This window comes from Leucoraja erinacea, chromosome 10 (genome assembly GCF_028641065.1).
Source record: "Leucoraja erinacea ecotype New England chromosome 10, Leri_hhj_1, whole genome shotgun sequence".
In the NCBI taxonomy this organism is placed as follows: Eukaryota; Metazoa; Chordata; class Chondrichthyes; order Rajiformes; family Rajidae; genus Leucoraja; species Leucoraja erinaceus.
This window is the reverse complement of record NC_073386.1, coordinates 11,551,694-11,567,815: the sequence shown is the minus strand read 5'-3', so window position 1 is coordinate 11,567,815 and position 16,122 is coordinate 11,551,694. Positions and strand designations below refer to the sequence as shown.

General features: G+C 42.1%; 1 protein-coding gene across 1 annotated transcript in view; it reads left to right on the top strand.

The window, feature by feature from the left end:
- The window catches only part of LOC129700783 (dihydropyrimidine dehydrogenase [NADP(+)]-like), a 637,641-nt gene that overhangs the window by 291,779 nt on the left and 329,740 nt on the right, over positions 1–16,122 (top strand). Inside the window, exons 9-11 of the mRNA XM_055641481.1 lie at positions 2,512–2,619; positions 5,895–6,064; positions 11,990–12,200. Coding sequence (XP_055497456.1) covers positions 2,512–2,619; positions 5,895–6,064; positions 11,990–12,200 — 489 coding nt within the window. The remainder of the gene's footprint in view (positions 1–2,511; positions 2,620–5,894; positions 6,065–11,989; positions 12,201–16,122) is intronic.

Sequence of the window (16,122 nt, the reverse complement as noted above, 5' to 3'; positions counted from 1 at the left end):
TCAGAGATGCTGCATGACCCGCTGAGTTACTCCAGCTCTTTGTGTGACCTTTTGCATATTAACCAGCATCTGTAGTACTTTGGTGCTACAAAGAAAAATATCATTGTTGCTTCATGCTCTTTTGCTTGTTGTGTGTTAATTGGACTAGATTAAAGCATGATTCATCTGGATGTTAAAAGACTGATTAAAAGCCGATGCATCCAAAAGATTTGAAAGTGCTGAAGTAACAGATAGAAACTGAATTAAACCGTTCACCTATGAGTAAAGGTTAAGGCTGGTTCTCCTGGTGACAGAGTAAGTAGCTGATGAGTGGTGTTCTTGTCAGTGCAGTCATTTCTATAGTTCAATTACTGCCATAATGTAGGATGTTACTCTAACTAGCTCACCAGCTGCCGAAGTTAGAGTAGGTCCTAAATGACATTGATAATTAACCAACACCATCTATACATAACTAAAAATCTGATCTTGTGTTCTTCCAGCATGCGCGTTTTTTCTATTTGCGCAAAAACAGTACACATTAGCGCTACGATTTTTCGTCAGCTCACTCACCGTTCTCCCGTGCTGCGAGTGCACCAAGTTTAATTCCGATCGGTAGTATGTTGTAAATGTTAGCAGGGTTTAAAAATCGTAAAAACCGCGCGTGCGCAGATCGATCTCCTCTCCTGCCAGTCGCTTCTCCTGTCACTCCCCGGAACGGTCCGCCCCTTCCTGCGCCATCGCGTCTTTACTGGAGCTGAGGGACACTGTAGGTGGCCGGCGGATGTCTCCAACTGGATACAATTTTTGAGGGACCGGGAGCGGCTCAGCCCGAAGTCGAAGATGTCGCCGATGTCGCAAAACGGAAAGCGGGGAGTCTGATCCCGTCGGAGGAGAGCGTCCAGCGCCTGCTGTGAGTCCCAAACTCACCACCAAGCAAAGGAGCGCAGCTCCAGCCCTTTCCCTTCTGGTCCTCCTCGCTGGTTCCTGCTCCCCTCCACCGTGATACCCCCCTCTCCCCCATTGCTCTTCCCCCGTCCTTTATCCGAGCTGTTCCTCCACCCATGCTAAATATATTGCAAGTGTTTATGTAACTCTGGATTGAGACCCTGACCTGACTCTGGAAAACATTAAAACAAAATAGTTCATAAGTTTATGTGATAGGATTAGAATTAGGTCATTTGACCCATCAAGTCTACTCTGTCATTCCATCATGGCTGATCTATCTTTCCCTCTCAATCCCATTCTCCTGTCTTCTCCCCATAGCCTCTGACACCCGTACTAATGAAGAGAGTTTATTGTCATGTGTTCCTGATAGGACAATTAAATTCTTGCTTTGCTTTAGCACACCAGAACATAGTAGGCACGTATACTGAACAGATCAGTGTGTCCATATACCATTGCATAAATATATACACACATGAATAATTAAACTGATAAAGTGCAAATAAACAGATAATGGGCTATTAATGTTCAGAATTTTGTCCGAGCTGAGTTTGCTGAGCCTGAGATGGCTGTGGGGAAGTAGCTATTCCTGAACCTGGTCATTGCAGTCTTCAGGTTCCTGTACCTTATACCTGAAGGTAGCAGGGAGATGAGTGTGTGGCTAGGATGGTGTGGGTCCTTGATGATGCTGCCACCCATTTTGGGGCAGCAACTGAAATAGATCTCCTCGATGGAAGGGAGGTCAGAGCCGATGATGGACTGGGCAGTATTTACCACTTTTGTAGTCAAGAATCAAGAATCTAACTACCTCTGCCTTAAAAATATCCATTGACTTGGCCCCCACAACCTTCTGTGGCAATGAAACAGTGCAAGACCCACTCAAAGAATGAGCTTCCAGCTGGACTTGTGCCTTTGTGAAGTATGCTTCCTGCATTTTCAAAGGTTTGGTCAGGATGTTGGTCTTTCTTGGCACAATAAATATTTAAAGACTTACCGCAGTCTGTTGAGTTATCAGACGGGGGGAAATATGCAAAGGCCACTTGTGCATCACAAATTGCTGAATGGTACCAGCCCAACAGATGCCGAGTGACTTGCCAATCTTGATAAATGAACTGTAAACTGTGGATACAAGGAAATGCAGAAGCTGGTTTACAAATTATTTATTGTGCACTTTCAAAAATGTTGTTTTAACAGTGGATGTTCCGAATTCAGATATTCTATTCTTTGTAGAAAAACATGCAAGGTACTCATGCCATTTTCTGATTCATTCCCCGCACATTACAGCTGATATTTAATTTGTTTTACAATGTATAACTGCAGTGAGAAATTGGAGTTCAAGAGGAACATCTATCTTGTTTGTTTCTGAATTTTGATTTTTAATGCATTGTACTTCACAAATTCGCAAATGTACAAGTCTTTTTAGATGACCTATTTATCAGAGAAAATTGTCTGTAAATTAGCAGGCAACATCTGCGGACTGTAAAAAGGATTATGAAAACATCCTGTTTGTTTTTAAAAAAAATGCAAAATATTACACAGAACCCGTACTTTGTGCATTATCATTTAATGGAGCAATCTGCATTTCAATAGGTTTACCGGAGCCAAAGCGAGATCTCATCTTTGAAGGCTTAACAGTGGAACATGGCTTCTACACATCCAAGGAATTCCTACCCCTTGTTGCAAAAGCCAGCAAAGCAGGTAGAACTTCTCATTTAAATTTAATCCTGGAATTTTATCTTAAGAATTTTATTTTTTCCTTTTGGTCTGCTCATCATTAATTTTGTTAGCACGATTAAGCAAAGATAAAACACGAGGCACTTACATGAAAAAAACCATCATTATTTCTGGATGAAACTAGAAAAGCAAACTTCAATTTTGAAAGCTTTGTCAGTAAAGTTTTTGTTTTAATGCAGTATGTAGATGTCTTTTTTCCATTTATTGTTTTCCAACCGGAATGTAGAACTTGGATCTTTGCATTGACAAATTTTGGAATTCTTATGGAAGCCGTGATGTAAAATTAATTAAATTTTTAATGCGTTAGTTGCATAATATTTTGAAAAAATATATGCCTCTAAATTATAACGATTTATGTTATTAGGTCATAAGGTGATAAGGAATAGGAGTAGAATTAGGCTATTGGGCTCATCAAGCCTACTCTGCCATTCAATCATGGCTGATCTATTCCCCTGCCTTCTCCCCATAATCTCTGACACCCGTACTAATCAAAAACTTATCTATTTGCCTTAAAAATATCCACTGACTTGGCCTCCGCAGCCTTCTGTGGCAAAGAATTCCACAGATTCACCACCCTCTGACAACATGTTCTCCACAAAACAAAGACAAAAAAGTCGGCATAGTGGTCCAGGACAATGCCTTAAAAAAAAGTAATGGCTAACTAAATGCATGATTACGAAGCAAAAAGGCATTAAGATCAAAGGCTGATAGGTTTTTTTTCCGATTTATTTAGATATTGAGACTTTTGATTGCTTCAGTATAATGGATGTGGTATCATGTGCTGAAATCTGCAATTCAACGTTGCCTGCAGTCAACCATAGGAGATAAAATAATAGGCCTTTTTTCTGAGGGTGCTGGGTGTGAAATTATGTATATGAATACATTTTAACAGGAATAAAAATGCCCTGCAATGAAACAGAATAATTTGATAGTAATATGGTTCATCTCTGCTTGGTAAAATGATACAGCTTTACAATTTATTTAAGTGTGTTCCTGCGTCTTTGTGATGGCAGGCGTAAATAGTTTGGCAACTAAATTGAATAGCCCCCGAGATCCACTGAGGAGAGAGAGCTGCAGTGTGAACCTAATCCACACCCATTGATTGCAATGCAGACTGCACAGCAACTTTATACAACCTGCTGCTGTCAGTGATTTCTGTGAGCAGCGAGCTCTCACTGCTGTTCAGCGGCTAAGGACTGACACAGGTAACGAGAGAAAGCACAACCACGTTGCTCGAGCATTTTAAAGAGAGTAACAGGACCTTGCGGGTAGTCCAGAAGGGAATCTGTCTTGGCAAAAAAGGAGGGAAATAGAGTTGCGCCATCGATTTTGCGCATACTTTGATCTGGAAATCTCTGAAAATCTCTCCCCTCTCACGCCCACCCCCCTCACCCAATCTCCGGAAGTTCCCCCAAAAATGTGGCGCCTAGGCCGGGTGAGGCGGCCGTTCTCGACCTCATTGGGACTTCCCCGGCCTGGCCTGCTGAAGCCGGCAGATTCTTCCCAAAGCTGTCATCTGCAGCTGATCAGCAGGCTGAATTTGCTGCCGGCAACTGGGGCTCTGGGACTCCAGCCCGGTCGGATCCGACAGACCCGTTCCCATGGCCGACCTCTGTGGCTGACTTTTCCCCTCACCCCCCCCCCCCCCCCCCCCAAGGCCCCCACCCCCCCCCCCCCCCCCCCTCCAAGGACCTCTGTTGGTCCTGCTAAATGGATAATCCAGAAAGGCTCGAGATGCAAGGGTGCCGGAAAATCAGTAGTAGTAGACCTGTGGTAAGTCCAATATCTATCAGGGTCACTCTCCAGATACATGTTAGTGGGGACACAGGGTCATAGAAACATAGAAATTAGGTGCAGGAGTAGGCCATTCGGCCCTTCGAGCCTGCACCGCCATTCAATATGATCATGGCTGATCATCCAACTCAGTATCCCGTACCTGCTTTCTCTCCATACCCCCTGATCCCTTTAGCCACAAGGGCCACATCTAACTCCCTCTTAAATATAACCAATGAACTGGCCTCAGATGGTAGTGGGAACACAGGGGCTTTAATCCGGCCAAAATTCCCCCCCAAAAAAATGCGACGCCCAGGCTGGGTATTGCACAAGATACGTTCCCATAGCCAACTTCTGTGGATGAACTGCGGGTCAAGTTTGCCTCCTGTGGCCAAGGCTCTGGAACTGCGGCCCAGCCGAAGCTGGCAGATCCATTCCCATAGCTGAATTCCACGGCCGATCGGCAGAATAACCACAATTAATATCACTACTCAAGTCCTCAGTGTCACGTTGGGTGTGATTGCCTTTTGTATGTGTTCATATTAAAGTAAATCTATTGCCATATCCGATCAAGCACAGTACAGGATTCAGGCAGTGCTCAGTTCACCTCAGCTACATCAATACTGATCAATACAGATAACGTGCCACGCGGCACAGTGGCGCAGCGGTTAAGTTGTTGCCTTACAGCGCCAGAGAACCGAGTTCAATCCTGACTACGGGTGCTGTCTGTACGGAGTTCACCTGTTCTCCCCTTGACCCTCGTGGGTTTTCCCTGGGTGTTCCTTTTTCCTCCTACACTCCAAAGACGTACAGGTTTGTAGGTTAATCGGCTTGTGTAAATTGTCAATTAAATTGGCATTGCTTGTAAATTGTCCCTAGTGTGTAGGATAATGTGCCTGTCCCACTTAGGCGATTTTTTGGGCAACTACAGGGGACTTCCACAAAATTTTCAACATATTTTTGTTGTCAACATGTTTTTCAACAATTTTAGCTGCCGTTAGTTGTCGGAGGTGTTGTCGTAGGTTGTTGCCAGGTGTCGTAGGTGAATTCCATTAAAATTAGTCCCTGGCAGTCGCCTAAAGTGTCCCCTAAGTGGGACAGACCAATAATGCTAGCGTAAGGGGATCACAAGTCAGCGCGGACTTGGGGTGGCCAATGGGCATATTTCTGCACTATATCTCTAAAAATATAAAGACTTGAAGTCAAAGATGGCATCAACTGGTGCACTGAGGGTAGTGAAATCAGCATTGCACACTGACATCTTAATCTGCTTGATCTGGATAATTCCAGCAGGTGTTTACTGTACATATGTTAGGAACTGCACTAATAATCTGCCTTGCAGGTTGCACATGTTTTGTGTGCCATTTTGAATTATTAAAAAAGCTCATGTGATGCCCGAACTACAGGCAGTAATGACCTCAATTTCTTTTCCATTCTGGACGAAATACTGTTTTGCTTTCTTTCAGGAATGTGTGCCTGTCTATGCTGTCTTCCAACACTACGGGGCACAGTCATTGTCCTTGGTGCTGGAGACACAGCCTTTGACTGTGCAACATCTGCACTACGCTGTGGGGCCCACCGAGTGTTCGTGGCTTTTCGGAAAGGATTTACCTGTATCAGGGCTGTCCCAGAGGAGGTAAAATTCAACAGGCTTTAACACTCCGGATTTATTACAATTGGGCTAACCAGATGGAACATGGATTGCAAGCTTTCCCTTTATTAACGTGTGTGCACTGTTACTCAATATCTCCAAGATCTGCATTTCATAATTTAGTTGTTTTTTGCCTAACAACTCCATTCCAGATTTAACATTTTTTATCCTTTTTCAGCATTTTTTAGCCATCGCAGGAAGTCGCAATAATATAGAAAGTAGCTTTTTTGAAACTAGCTTACTAGCACTTTTATTTAATTAGTATGTTTTTTACTATTTAATTATTCCTTTGTTGTCAGTGTCAAACACGTTATAGTATTTAACATAAAGAGTATTTTAAACTTTGACTTTACAATGAGAAATAACTAAACTGGAACAAAAATTGATCATTATAAATCAAGGAACATTTTATTTGGTTGGATGCTATTCCAAGTGAATAGTTTCTGTTAAAGGAAGCACCTACTGGGTTATTTGTTGACAATGGCACAATTACCCATGGTCAGTGCAACAAGATTCCACCATGGTTTTGGTACTCTTGCTATTGGGATCTGACTCACTGTGTCCAAATTGACTTGGAGCTTTCTGCATTGCCTTGCAAAACACCCTTTCATTGAGTGATTGATTGCGAGATGCAGGTCCTTCAGCCCACCGTGTCCATGCCAACCATCGATCACCCATTGGTTGGATGTTAATCCACTTTCTCCTCCACTCCCTGCAATTTACTGAGGACAATCAACCGAAAAAAAGCTGCAGATATCTGTGACGTGGGAGGAAACTGGAGCACCCGGAGGAAACCCGGAAGGGTCACGGGAAGAACTGGCAAACTCCACACAGTCGGCACCCGATGCTAGGATCAAACCTGGGTCTCTGGTGCTGCGAGGTAGTGGACCTACCACAGTTCTTTAGTAACTTTTCAGTTTCTTTGTTGAACTAAATTAAGGCGCATGTTGCAATCAAAAGCGCTTGAACAATTGGTTGGGAAGAAAGCCAAACTGTAAGAAAGAGGACTGCGCCTCCTTTTCAAGAGCAGCCAGCTCTTGCACAGTCGGCGCCAAAGCATCAACACGACCCTATAAAGTCAGCTTTGTACATTTGGCTTTGCAACGTGATGGAGTGTTCCATTGACATTGTCCTGGGGGTGTTACCCTATGAATCATCAGCTGGCATATTTGTTCCTAGTTCACCAAAAAGGATGCTTGATTAGTTCTTACCAATGTTTCCTCACCGGAAACTCCGTGTCTTCCCTCACATAGAAATATAGAAACATAGAAAATAGGTGCAGGAGTAGGCCATTTGGCCCTTCGAGCCTGCACCGCCATTCAATATGATCATGGCTGATCATCCAACTCAGTATCCTGTACCTGCCTTCTCTCCATACCCCCTGATCCCTTTAGCCACAAGGGCCACATCTAACTCCCTCTTAAATATAGCCAACAAACTGGCCTCAACTACCTTCTGTGGCAGAGAATTCCAGAGATTCATCACTCTCTGTTTACCACTCACCTTAGATTTTCTTTAGGTTGAACTGAATTTGCATCATTAACTTAACATTTCATGTATTTAAATTCTAGTAATAGCCTTGTGACTCTATGAACTGCTTCCAGTAAAAGTAGGATCAAAACTGAAGAGACAATTCTTCAATCAGAATCTAATTAATGTTGTATTAAGTGTAGAAAGGAACTGCAGATGCTGGTATATACGGAAGATAGATACAAAGTGCTGAAGTAACTCAGTGGGTCAGCTGCGTCTCTGGAGAAAAAGGGTGGGTGACATTTCGGGTCGGGACCCTTCTTGAGACTCCAACTTCCAAGTCTGAAGCAGGATCCTGACCCGAAACGTCAACCATCCTTTTGTAACTCAGCTGCCTGACCCGCTGAGTTACTCTAGCACTTTGTGTCTATCTTCTAATGTTTAATTTAGTTTAGCTTTTTTTGATGCTATTAGTACCTACTCTATTTTTTTGCAAAGAGAAGAATGAAAACTATTGAATTAGTTGTTACCAATCTCACTATCTTTAATAGTTTTATTATTTGGTTTGCAAAGTAGAATAAAATAAAACAAAATCACTTGAATCAATGTATACTGTAAACGTAATTCAGAATATTGCCACCTTTGAAAAATAGAATAGTTTTCTTTATTGTCATTGTAACATGGCTGTGTACAACGAAATTTAAAAATGTCAGCCATTCAGTGCACCATTCAAACATTTCTAAAAGCTAACGATACATACAAGATAAAATATTAAAAGATAAACAACTAAAATAAATATCATGAAAATAGCGCGCATTATTCTGAAAGTATACTGTAAGAAGTAATTGCAGCATTATTCAAATGGTGCCTTGCTTATAAATCACATGATTAGCTATGGTACACCTTTGGCAGAGTCCTTGGAAGTGATTGGACTGTACACAAATGCATTTGCTACTCGTGAATAAAGAGAGCCACAGATTTTAATAATATGTTGTAAGTAATGAATCTAAAGGGCTAGAGCTATATCGCGGAAACGGGCCCTTCGGCCGACCGAGTCTGTGCTGACCAGCTGACTCTATACACTAGCACTATCCTACACACCAGGGTCAATTTACCATTGTACCAAACCCAATTAATTTACAAACCTGTACATCCTTGGAGTGTGTGAGGAAACCTTAGCACCCGGAGAAAACTCACACGGTCATAGGGCGAACATGCAAACTCCCCACAAACAGCGCCAGTAGTCCAGATCGAACCCAGTCGCTGGCAGCAGCTCAAGGCGATTTTTGTTATTAATTGTGTTCAGAAGTTGAATAGTTGGACTAAGGGTCATCTTTGTAAACTAAAGATAAAATGCTTTTATGGTGCAAGCAATATCATCTGCTTTAAAAAAATATGTAATAACGTGTGCAGATTAGACATAGTTCATTACAAAGTGTTCCTTTTAAAAATGCCTTTATAGCATTTGTGAAGATTGTTTTTAATTATTACACTTGGATTAGAATTCCTTGGGTTAATTTGATAACCTCGTATGGATGTCTAGATCTGTTACCCACCTTATTTGATAACAATTTGAATGGGAATATGAACTAAAAAAAGTATTATGTAGTGTATATTTTGTTAAATCACCATTTATATGAATATAATGCAATAATTATTGCTCAAAAAGTTGAGAGGTTTTTAATGTTTAAACATTTATTTAATAAAACCAACGAAGACCTGAACAGAGGCAAAAATGGGTTTAGATAAAGTATTTTCAACAACTAGTTAACAATATTACACTGCATTGTAATCTTATTAGCCATTTGACCAAAATCTGCAAATGTTATTACTTCTATCTACCCAGTGCTATTGTTGAATGAGATTTATAGTAAAATTAGCCGCTTGACAATACTATGAAACTCGATTATTGTCAATTCTCATTTATCAACCACAAACTTGACAGATAACCGTAAAAGTGGACAATTTCCTTGCATTTTCAATCCTGCCAAAGAGAATAATGGTAGTAGTTTGATTAAAACAATGAGTCTGTGTATCTTACTGCCTCTTCTAGACAATCTAGTTTGATCCTAAACATTGAAATACCTGCACAGAAATCTGTCTGTGCACATAATTCACGTCTAAGTATCTCCATCATGAGATCTTCAAAATGCTCATGATTTTCTGGTCTATTGCAACACTGCTCTTGAAGAACATTACACCCAAAGATGAGGTACCATTTAGATAAGGAGAAACTAAATGGATCCTTGTATTTTGAGATATTTGTCTTCCCGTGAGAACACATAGACATCCTCAAAGCATTTTAGGATTAGGCATCAAAGACAACCAAATCCAAAGCCATTCTCAGGAACACAATGTGCTTCATAGGCATGAACAATGAAGTGCAAAATAGAGACAAAGTGCTGGAGCACCTCCATCCTACTTCTCCCCTCACCCCAACCCCCTCTTCCACCTACAGCACATCCCTTCCTCTAGCTTCACAATTTGCAACTCTTTGATCCTTTTGTCTATCACCTTCTGACTATTCACCTTTTTTTGTCCAGCCATCCGCCTATCAATCCCCCCCCCCCCCCCCCCCACTCAAACTGTATGAACTTATCATCTAGCAGGCTATGTCCTTGCCCCTCCTCTCTTCTAGCTTTCTTTCCCCCAAACTCCCTACAATAAGTCTGAAGAAGGGTCCCAACGTGATACATCACCCATGCATGGTCTCCTGGCCTGCTGAGTTACTCCAACAATTTGTCGATATTTTTGTAAACCAGCTTCTGCAGTTCCTTGTGGCAGGGTGGTGGGTTTATGGAACCGGCTGCCAGAGGAGGAGTTGAGGCTGGGACTATCCCAATGTTTAAGAAACAGTTGGGACAGGTACATGGATAGGACAAGTTTGGAGAGATGTGGGTCAAACGCAGGCAGGTGGGACTAGTGTAGCTGGGACATGTTGGCCGGTATGGGCAAGTTGGGCCGAAGGGTCTGTTTCCACACTGTATCACTCTATAACTCTGTAACAATAAAGAGAAGTTGATAAAAGATGTCTCCATTGTTGGGTGTCAGCAGTTAATACAGGAGACCCCCATCTTGCCATTATCAACCAACCTGATTAGCCATGACAGTGAGAGAGCTGCTATTGACCTTGGGGAATGCTTTATACCAGCAAACTTGTTCTGAATGACTGCCGATGTGTTCAGAAGTTGCAGTAACCAATTGTACAACAATGAGGGCCACTGTTGAAAGGGTCTCCTTGGGAGATTTCAGAGCTGCAGCAATTTGCTGAGCAACATGGATTTCACTATCGACAAATTGTTCCACAATGGCCAACCTCAAACTCTGGGGCTCAAAGATTCATGAAAGCAATCAGAAAATGAATTTGGAATGCCCAGCTGGTCACTTCATCTTGGCTGTTGCAGAGCAAGCAATTCCAGTGAAATAAGTACTCATTGCACCCTGGGTGAAGGGCCTATTCCACAGCAAAAATTAGGAATCACCGTTCTTCATTCTGTCATGTTGCAGTAAAATGAGAACGTTTTGACAGTAAGCGACAATGCAAAAGCAGAAGCAATTTGCCCTGTAATAATATCATGTCTCGTTTAGATAGACACAAAAAAGCTGGAGAAACTCAGCAGGACAGGCAGCATCTCTGAAGAAAAGGAATAGGTGACATCTTCAGAAGAAGGGACTCGACCCAAAACGTCACCTATTCCTTTTCTCCAGAGATGCTGCTTGACCCGCTGAGTTACTCCAGCATTTTGTGTCTATCTTCAGTGTAAACCGGCATCTGCAGTTCCTTCTTACGCATTGTTCACTTTAGAGGTACAGCGCAGAAACAGGCCCTTTGGCCCACCGTGTCCGCGCCGACCAGCGATCATCCCATACACTGGCCCTATCCAATATACAGGGGACATTGTACAATTTTTACCAAAGTCAATTACTCTACCAACCTGTACATCTTTGAAATGTGGGAGGAAACTGGAGCACCCGGGGAAAACCCAGGGGAGAACGTTCAAACTCTATACAGACAGCACCTGTAGTCAGGATCGAACATGGGCCTCTTGTGCTGTACGGCTGCAACTCACCTGCTGCACCACCATTTGCTGAATGTTAGTTTCTGTCTTGCTTGGAGAATGCAGGTTGTTTTTAAAGGAGTATGGTGGTTGGCATGTACACGTGTAAACACTAGAGGGGCAACTTGGAAGTTTATCAGGTTGAGTTGCAATCATATTGGCATCATATAACGTAAGAACAGTCTGCGAACAGTCAATATTTAGAAAGATACAACAGGAAGCTTGATAGTCAGGTCGAGATAACTACCGTATATAACATATCTGTAAATGCATGCTCTTCACCATCCATGATTTATAATGCACCACACAATAATATTATAATGAAGGTCATAGTTGTCCTGAGCGTCTCAGTATTGTTTTCTCTCTTGTAATTGTCTATTAGGTGGAACTAGCAAAAGAAGAGAGATGTGAGTTTTTGCCTTACATGTCACCACGAAAAATTATTCTGAAAGGTCAGCGGATTTCTGCAATTGAGTTTGTCCGTACGGAGCAGAATGATGCTGGAGATTGGGTTGAAGATGAGGACCAGCTTATTCGTTTGAAGGCAAATGTTGTCATCAGTGCTTTTGGCTCCATCATCTCCAATTCTTCGGGTAAGCAATTTTGACCTACTGCAGCTTGTCCATATTTATATAAGATACATGATCAGAAGTGAAATGTAATGGTGAAGTATTTCTTTCCCTCCTTTGTGATATATTGTTACTATGAGTTACAGTCCACAGGCATTGCATTAAAGAGTAGTTTGTTCCTTAGATTCCTGATTTCCATCTTTGAATTGACTGATTAGTTTAGTTTAGTATAGTTTAGAGGTACAGCGCGGAAACAGGATCTTTAGCCCACGGATAATCCGTGCCATCCAGCGATCCCTGCACACTAGCACTACCCTACACACTAGGGACATTTTACAATTTTTACCAAAACCAATTAAGCTACAAACCTGTATGTTTGGAGTGTGGGAGGAAACCGGAGCTCCCGGAGAAAACCAACATGGGTCGAACGCACAAACTCCGTACAGACAGTAACCGTAGTCAGGATTGAACCCATGTCTGTGATGCTGTAAGACAGCAAGTCTACCACTGTGCCACCCTGCCGTCTAGATGGAAAATAACGAACATTACCAATATAAAAACTGAAATTGCCGGGATCGCTCAGCTGGACAGAGCATTGTAAAGAAAGAGTAACAGAATTAATAGTTCGGGTCAATGACTTCCTATCAAAACACTTCCTCTGCAAATCTACTTACAATGGACAAGCATCGAACCTGAAGTTCAACAACACCAAATATTTTTTAATAGAAATGAATAGTTCTACCACTTCGTCATTGGACTCAGTCTTGTTGAACTGGAGAAAGTATTTGTAACTGGGAATTAAATAATGAACATCGTTAAATGTCTCAAAAGCTCAGGATTCCTACAATAGCCTTGGATAATTTGGAATAGGTTGGGTAACTGCACAGAGGACATGAGTTTAAAATGAGAGGGGAAAAATTTAAGAGAAACCTGGGGGGCAGCTTTTTCATACAGAGGACGGGGGTGTCAATGGAACAAGCTGCCAGAGGAGGTAGTTGAGGCAGGTGGCTAAGCAACATTCAAAAGGCATTTGGAAAGGTACATTCATAGCAAAAGGATTTGAGTATAGGAGCAGGGAGGTTCTACTGCAGTTGTACAGGGCCTTGGTGAGACCACATCTGGAGTATTGCGTACAGTTTTGGTCTCCAAATCTGAGGAAGGACATTATTGCCATAGAGGGAATACAGAGAAGGTTCACCAGACTGATTCCTGGGATGTCAGGACTTTCATATGAAGAAAGACTGGATAGACTCAGCTTATACTCTCTAGAATTTAGAAGATTGAGGGGGGATCTTATAGAAACTTACAAAATCCTTAAGGGGTTGGACAGGCTAGATGCAGGAAGATTGTTCCCGATGTTGGGGAAGTCCAGAACAAGGGGTCACCGTTTAAGGATAAGGGGGAAGTCTTTTAGGACCGAGATGAGAATTTTTTTTTCACACAGAGAGTGGTGAATCTGTGGAATTCTCTGCCACAGAAAGTAGTTGAGGCCAGTTCATTGGCTATATTTAAGAGGGAGTTAGATGTGGCCCTTGTGGCTAAAGGGATCAGGGGGTATGGAGAGAAGGCAGGTACAGGATACTGTGTTGGATGATCAGCCATGATCATATTGAATGGCGGTGCAGGCTCGAAGGGCCAAATGGCCTACTCCTGCACTTAATTTCTATGTTTCTATGTTTCCCTCTCCTCACCCCTCTCCCACCCATCCCTCTCTCCCTCTCCCCCACCCACCAAATATCTTACCCACCCCCTTCCCTCTCTCCCCCCGTTCCCCCTCCTCTGGTTTGGCGGTCATTCTATTTGCGCAAAACTGTACACGATAGCCATGATCATATTGAATGGTGGTGCAGGCTCGAAGGGCCAAATGGCCTACTCCTGCACCTATTTTCTATGTTTCTATGGACACGGATAGCAAAGATTTGGAGGGATATGGGCTAAACGCGGGCAGCTGGTACTGGTGTAGAAATGGCATCTTAGTAGGCATGGGCAAGTTAGGCTGAAGGGATTGTTTCTGTGCTGTGAGACTCTATGACCCGTCGACTCTAATTTGGGGTGTGGATTTTTTTAACTAACTAAAATGTATTGAAACTGGAAAACCAAGAGAATCGTCCTCATTAATTCTCAGCCTGATGAAGGGTCTCAACCCAAAACATCGCCTATTCCTTTTCCCCAGAGATGCTGCCTGACCCGCTGAATTGCTCCAGCATTTTGTGTCTATCTTCGATGTAAACCAGCATCTGCAGTTCCTTCCTGCACAAGCAGTATTGTTTTTACTCGTGTATTGTGTTTGATAGAACAGAATATATTTTAAGTGCCTTTGTGATTGTCCTTTTTAATTGAATAGCAAAGCTGAAGCAGCAACTGCAGATTTTTGCAACCACACATAAAATGTATGCCTGCCATTAACGGCAAGTGATTTTTGAGTTCTGCTCTGTGCAGGCACAGTAGTGTCTCTCACACTGTTTAGTTCCACTCGTGGAAAAAAACTGTTCACATCCCTTGCAATGATACATAGCAGTCGAGGGTCAAGTTATTGTAGCTGAACTATCGTGGAAGTCCTTCATTTCAACCAACAAGTCCTTCTGCAATATAGTCTATTTTTATGATTAATAAAGATTAATAAAACCTTTAGAATCTGGTTTATCACATAAAAATGAGCTCTAAAGCGTTGTTTGGAGAATTTAATGAGAAAGTGCTTAGCATTGTTGTTTGAATCTTGCTTAACGACCTTCTGAGTTGACTGGGCAATGTTCCCATGTGAATTGCTGTTCACAACATTGTTTTACTGTAGCCCTGCTTATCTTTATTTGCCAGGTTTCTCTTAAGGGGGATGCCGTGCCGATTTTTTATTAAAAAAGTGCCTGATACTTGATTGGTTGACTGGCAATAATAAATGTATGATAATGTCGACTTCGGAGTAATATAAAATCTAAATTGTGCAACTGTGCTGAAAGATCACAATATGTAAAAGTATCAACAGTGATGACTGTTAAACAATGACTATTAACCCTCCACTGTAGAGCTTATGCCATTTATATTTTAGTAGTCCCTAATCATAGAAGTAAATCATAACATCTTGGGAGTTTAAGTAGGTATCAAATTGCAGCAAAATCATTTGTACACTGTCAAAAAAAAACATTAATGAGCTGCTAAAGCTAGAATTACAAAGACTTCTGAAATTGGTTAAACATTACAGCCATTAAACTATTTATTGAAGCATCACAGATATACTGAAGCTAATGAGCATCTCATCTGTTTAAACAAGTGCAAACTGAACACACATTGCATGGTTGCATAATTAGTTATGGCAGTTCATATTGATAAGGATTTTAATATTTTTATCTGCTTTAAATGTTATCACAGATAATAGTTACTTCAAAATGGGTGGCACGGAGGCGCAGCGGTAGATTCTCCTTCATACGGCGCCAGAGACCCGGGTTCAATCATGACCTCGGGTGCTGTCTGTATAGAGTTTGCACGTTCTCCATTTGACCACATGGATTTTCTTCGGGTGCTCCAGTTTCCTCCCACATTCCAAAGACGTACAGGTTTGTAGGTTAATTGGCTTTGGTAAAATCGTAACTTGTCCCTACCATGGAGGATAGTGCCAGTGTACGGGGTGATTGCTGGTTGGCACGCACTCGGTGGGCCAAAGGGCCTGTTTCCACTCTGTATCTCCAAAGTCTAAAACATAGCAGGAGTTTAAGGGGTGACCTTATAGAGGTGTATAAGATCATGAGGTGAATACATAGAGTAGATGCACAAAGTCCACTCAATGTACCCAGAGTAGTGGAATCAAGAACAAAAGGTTATAGGTGGGAGGAGAAAGATTTAATAGGAACCTGAGCTGAAACGTTTTCACAGATTGATTCAAGTTTCTGGATCATTGGGACCTCTTTTGGGGAAGGTGCGACCTGTACAGAAAGGACGGGTTGCACTTGAACTC